Raw genomic sequence first — 6,303 nt, 5'->3', positions numbered from 1 at the left:
ATGATGAAAAAGAAAACAAAGAATTTATGTAGGAAGATATGTGTCTAAGATACTAATTTGTTGTATTTTTATACAATTTAATTATTTAGCTCAGTATAGTTTGATTTCTGTTTTAATAGGAAAACTAGGTAACAACCCGCACTAATGTGCGGAATAAATTAATTTAAATAAAATTATTATGATTAAAATTATAATTATTGAATTAATATATGTTTTTGTCGTAATCTATAATTAAAGTATTTTTTAATTCAAATTTTCGTTTATTTCGTGTTAAAATACGTCTTACCCGTGAAATCTTTGAACGTAAAAAAGTTTTAACGTAGTTGGAAAAATATTGATATAATATGTCTTTTGTTCAATTTATTGAAACAGGACAAATGATTAAATAAATAAAAAAGATATTTTTCAAATTTTGGAAATTTTCAGAAGTGTAATATGCATTTACATAAAATGTAAAGATATGAGTACTATTAAGTTCAAATTTGTATTTTAATTTGCTGATTTTTTTGTTATATTCATTTCTTTTTTTAGTTTTTGGGAAACAATTTTGGTATATTATTTGATGAATAACTATTTTTACTAATAAAATTAGATGTTACATTTTATAACTTTTTTAAAAGTACACATTAACAAAATATAGTACAGGTAAAAAAAAAAGAAAAATTTAACAAAATTTATTATTATTATTTTTTGGTTAAACATATAATGGCATGTATTGTAAATAGTATTACCAAATATGGATAGATTGCTAAAAAGTGTCTGAATATATTTGCTAATGGAAGTAAATGTTTCGAATGCTGACATACTAAAAAGTTGTAAAAACAAAATAAAAGTAGATGTTCCGAATGCTGACATACTAAAAAGTTGTAAAAACAAAATAAGAAAAACCTTGCATGCTCTTAACACGGTGAATGGTGGATTAATTTTATGCATTTAAATATAAAACTAATATACCTTTCAGAGAAATTATTCTCATAAGTTGAATTAGTGCGATGCGAATTAGTCAAGTCAATAAAATAAACAAAAATTATTAAGTAACCAAGAAGTTACTATCTTACAAAAATACATCTCTTAAGCAAGAATCTATGAGACCGAGTAAATAAGTTAGCGAGAAGGAGGAGAAGAGAAGAAAATGACGAGAAAATATACCAAAAAACCAGCTACAAGTATTCCTCCATACACCAACGTTTGATAAGACTTTACTCCAACTGTGTATTTGTACTCAATCTTACAGCATCTCATGTTCTCCCTTTCTGTTTCCAATACATGTTCTACGTACCTGCAACCACGTTGATTCTGTAATGTTACATTTTGTTTAGTAAACAGAAGAAGGAAAGAAAACAAAAGGTTTTAAAACTTACTGTTGTGTAAACATAGTGGTTTGAAGAATCTCTGAGCTGTTGAGATGTGCATCGTATAGCTTGTGGTCGTATAACAAAGAAGATAGATCCACCAGTTGTTCTTCTACAGTCTGTTGTTATCAAAAAATAGACACAAAAAACAGAGTGTAAGAATATAATCCCATTCTGGTAAGAAAACTGAAATCGTGGAGTGTTCTTCACTTACGTCTAGATATTTCTCCACTCTTTCAACTAGCTCGTGTGGGAAAGGCTCCGGCAATGTGGTTGTCTTTTTGTAGAACTTCTCCACCCATAGCTCCGTTTTGGTTTTGTTCTTTTTATCTTTCACGGGCTCTCCAAGTGGAGTCTTGAGGTATTCAGATGCAAAGTTTTGTACTGCCTGCACATTAATACACCAACCACAATTGATGCATTCTCTGCGGAGGAGACTAAAAGAATATAAAAGTTTCAGTTGGCTGACCTCTGAGGTTTCACGGATTTTGCGTAGAGCAGAATCAACCCGTGCATAAATAGTATTCCTCTGCGTATTTAACATACAAATATTTCCNTGCGATGCGAATTAGTCAAGTCAATAAAATAAACAAAAATTATTAAGTAACCAAGAAGTTACTATCTTACAAAAATACATCTCTTAAGCAAGAATCTATGAGACCGAGTAAATAAGTTAGCGAGAAGGAGGAGAAGAGAAGAAAATGACGAGAAAATATACCAAAAAACCAGCTACAAGTATTCCTCCATACACCAACGTTTGATAAGACTTTACTCCAACTGTGTATTTGTACTCAATCTTACAGCATCTCATGTTCTCCCTTTCTGTTTCCAATACATGTTCTACGTACCTGCAACCACGTTGATTCTGTAATGTTACATTTTGTTTAGTAAACAGAAGAAGGAAAGAAAACAAAAGGTTTTAAAACTTACTGTTGTGTAAACATAGTGGTTTGAAGAATCTCTGAGCTGTTGAGATGTGCATCGTATAGCTTGTGGTCGTATAACAAAGAAGATAGATCCACCAGTTGTTCTTCTACAGTCTGTTGTTATCAAAAAATAGACACAAAAAACAGAGTGTAAGAATATAATCCCATTCTGGTAAGAAAACTGAAATCGTGGAGTGTTCTTCACTTACGTCTAGATATTTCTCCACTCTTTCAACTAGCTCGTGTGGGAAAGGCTCCGGCAATGTGGTTGTCTTTTTGTAGAACTTCTCCACCCATAGCTCCGTTTTGGTTTTGTTCTTTTTATCTTTCACGGGCTCTCCAAGTGGAGTCTTGAGGTATTCAGATGCAAAGTTTTGTACTGCCTGCACATTAATACACCAACCACAATTGATGCATTCTCTGCGGAGGAGACTAAAAGAATATAAAAGTTTCAGTTGGCTGACCTCTGAGGTTTCACGGATTTTGCGTAGAGCAGAATCAACCCGTGCATAAATAGTATTCCTCTGCGGATTTAACATACAAATATCTCACGAGATTCAGAAGGGTTTCAATGCAAATATATATTCAGAAATCATTATGATTGAACTCAGGCTCACCAGTGCAACATCTTGAAGCATTTGACTGATCAGGGAGACGTTTGAGAATGGTCCAAACGGGTGACAACCAGCTGCCCAAAGCCAATTGGTGATAGGTCTTTCATGCGCGTGAGAGGTCTTTTCATACGGTGCACTTACACCGCCTAATGCAGAAGCTATGCCAGCAAGTATGTGCCGCTGTACCTGTGCTGGAACAGCGTGCTGCCTCTCTGTTTCAGAAACATAACTGCAGAAACAAGATATTAATATCAATATGATGAAAAGTGTAGCAGGTTTATCATTGTTTTATACTTTTATTGCTCTTGTGTTTTGCTCACCTCAAAGGTATGTTCTCGTTTAGATGCTGGNTTTTGTTCTTTTTATCTTTCACGGGCTCTCCAAGTGGAGTCTTGAGGTACTCAGATGCAAAGTTTTGTACTGCCTGCACATTAATACACCAACCACAATTGATGCATTCTCTCCGGAGGAGACTAAAAGAATTTAAAAGTTTCAGTTGGCTGACCTCTGAGGTTTCACGGATTTTGCGTAGAGCAGAATCAACCCGTGCATAAATAGTATTCCTCTGCGTATTTAACATACAAATATTTCCCGAGATTCAGAAGGATTTCAATGCAAATATATATTCAGAAATCATTATGATTGGACTCAGGCTCACCAGTGCAACATCTTGAAGCATTTGACTGATCAGGGAGACGTTTGAGAATGGTCCAAACGGGTGACAACCAGCTGCCCAAAGCCAATTGGTGATAGGTCTTTCATGCGCGTGAGAGGTCTTTTCATACGGTGCACTTACACCGCCTAATGCAGAAGCTATGCCAGCAAGTATGTGCCGCTGTACCTGTGCTGGAACAGCGTGCTGCCTCTCTGTTTCAGAAACATAACTGCAGAAACAAGATATTAATATCAATATGATGAAAAGTGTAGCAGGTTTATCATTGTTTTATACTTTTATTGCTCTTGTGTTTTGCTCACCTCAAAGGTATGTTCTCGTTTAGATGCTGGAGCACAATGACTACATCACTACTCGCCCACACAAGGCTCTCATCTTCCATCATGAGCATTGGATCCACATCAGCTAATGAGAGGATAAACCTATATATTGATCAAAGATTGTATTAGTTGCTGTTTAGTTTGAAAGAGTAATTCGCACTTAATTTTTGGATATAGCTTGGCCAGTGTAATGAATAATCTGATAAGGTGGTTTATATTAATCAACTCACACTGGAATAACTCTTGTTCCATAAGTGCGGTAGAGATCGCCTTTTTTCTTAACTGCTTTCTTTTTCTTTCCCTTCTGAAGTTTCGAGCTATAAGATGACCAGAGAGGCCTATGTTTTACTATAGAATCACCCGAACCTTCAGATTCATCATCCCAGCTCTGAGTACAAAAACATATGGAATCTTTGCCATGAAAGGAACAAAACTTGTGAAACAAATTAGGATGAAATTTTCTGAGATTACCTGACGGAGAAAATATTTATTAGAAAGCCCAGGGTCAGACACGTCGAGCAAACCAGCAGCTAGAACATCGGTAGACCTTTCCATCTCCTGCAATACCCAATAAACAATCACAAGAGACTTCAATGGTTGGAACAGTAACAGCAGGTTAAGAACTATTTATTCCCAGCTTATCCTAACTCGCAAACCACAGTTACCCAAATACCGAAACTCACTTCTTTGAGGATAGCACCATCTAGGTATGTTTTGGTATGCACATGAAATCTTCCGTCATTTTTAGTTTCCTGAAGGGAATGCCCACGCATGGCTTTTGAGACGGCAATAGCTAACTTCTCATGACGATGTAATGGATGAACCCCTCCAACGATGACTACCTCTTGTCCATGATGAATCATTTTCTTTACCTGTAACGACTCAGGACAGTTAGCATGTGAAAACCAACAGAGTCAAATCTTTCAGCGTATTTTGGAAAATATTATGGGTGCTAACTTCCTGATACCGGTAAACTAGGCAAACATGTCTTTTTACTAATCACATTGACTCATAGGGGTGAAAACACCATTCGGAGAACAAAAGAAAAGGTAAGAACTTCTAGTAATTCTTAAACATCATTCATTTAACACAAGAAGTCTTTACCTCGGATTTTATCTCTTCAATATTTATGCTGTAGTTTTGTCCTCTTTCCATGATATTATATCGATTGTGGTTTTGGAGTACAATGATAGGTACCAGCACTCTAGTTGCTAGATCAACCGTCTCAAACCTGGTTGCACTCAGAATGAATCATCTAAGCACAATTTTCATTGCTAGAAGAAAGTAAAGTTTCACTTATCATATTACCTGACATCAGGAGCTATGACGTGCTCAATTGTAGTAGCTACTAACGCTGCTAATTGACCAGAAAAGATATCATTGGTAGACTGATGACCAACAGGGCTAACGTTTCCTGGAAGGACAATGTTTCGTATCCTTGGCACTGTTCTGGGACTAACACTTCCCTCTTCAGTTTCAATCTTCCCATATGTACAAGGCCCCGCAGACAAATCGATGACAACATATCTATCAAAAAGGGAAGATAAAATCATGTTGAGAGCTTCAATGAAAAATTGTAGCAGATAAGGACAGAAACAGTTCGCCAACAATATCTTGAATAAGGGACCATGATATAATTTGATGATTAGACAGATGTAATAATTTCAGAAGAGGGTGGTAAATTTTGGTTGATCAAATCTATGGCACAATCACTCATAGGGATAACAAAGAGATACCAATGAAAACCACTGAGTAATTTTGTCCTTATACTATACCAACCCCGGTACGTACTGTTTTGTGAATCCTAGTACATAAACTTATTTTACTGCAACGAGGAAAGAAAAACAAAGATAAGTTTACCTGCCTGATCCAAGCCAAACTTGGGATGCTCCTCCACCATTGTATCTATATCGATAAATATAATCTGCCTCTTGTTTCTGTTTGTCTGCATCACTAAGCTCTGGTAGCTTTGAAAACATCAAACTGTCTAGATTGATCTCTGTATTTCGAGGATCCATTCTTACCTGAATAATGAGTTAAGAAAAGAAAGGGTCAGTTAGGAAATACAGCAGGATATAATCATTTGCCCAAACATGAGAAGACAAAAGCTACTTCAAGAACAAAGAGAAATATGGGGGTTATAAACCCAAGAAAGCATAAAAAAGAATTTCCAAACAACACAGGTAACGCATTTAGACATTCTGCATACCATATGCAAGATACAAGAAGTAAGAAGAGCACTGGAAGCCATACCTTATCAAAATTCACTACAAATATGGCACTTGGTATAGGTTTATCTGCCGTTGCTGCTGATCCAGCTCCCACATCCATATCAAATATATACGAGTAAAGCTGGTTAAATGCGGACTCAACTTTTGTTGCCTCTACGTCATAGGCAGGTAAGTGTCTTCCAAAATC

General features: G+C 35.9%; 2 protein-coding genes across 2 annotated transcripts; both read right to left on the bottom strand.

The window, feature by feature from the left end:
• Positions 1,000–1,896, bottom strand: LOC104720315. Its single transcript, XM_010438238.1, has 4 exons — positions 1,822–1,896; positions 1,567–1,740; positions 1,362–1,471; positions 1,000–1,279 (listed from the first exon to the last, which is right to left on the bottom strand). The coding sequence occupies exons 1-4, from the start codon at positions 1,894–1,896 to the stop codon at positions 1,105–1,107; spliced, it is 534 nt and encodes a 177-aa protein (XP_010436540.1). The 3' UTR covers positions 1,000–1,104.
• LOC104720314 lies at positions 1,921–6,297 on the bottom strand. Its single transcript, XM_010438237.1, has 16 exons — positions 6,139–6,297; positions 5,746–5,909; positions 5,194–5,412; positions 4,990–5,116; positions 4,569–4,757; positions 4,357–4,443; positions 4,116–4,273; positions 3,868–3,987; positions 3,551–3,776; positions 3,398–3,457; positions 3,213–3,316; positions 2,896–3,121; positions 2,743–2,802; positions 2,488–2,661; positions 2,283–2,392; positions 1,921–2,200 (listed from the first exon to the last, which is right to left on the bottom strand). Exons 1-16 carry the CDS (start codon positions 6,214–6,216, stop codon positions 2,026–2,028), a joined length of 2,277 nt encoding a protein of 758 aa, XP_010436539.1. The 5' UTR covers positions 6,217–6,297; the 3' UTR covers positions 1,921–2,025.

This window comes from Camelina sativa, chromosome 10 (assembly GCF_000633955.1).
Source record: "Camelina sativa cultivar DH55 chromosome 10, Cs, whole genome shotgun sequence".
Lineage (NCBI taxonomy): Eukaryota > Viridiplantae > Streptophyta > Magnoliopsida > Brassicales > Brassicaceae > Camelina > Camelina sativa.
Note: the sequence above shows the minus strand (reverse complement) of the source record. Positions and strands in the feature narration are given on the sequence as shown.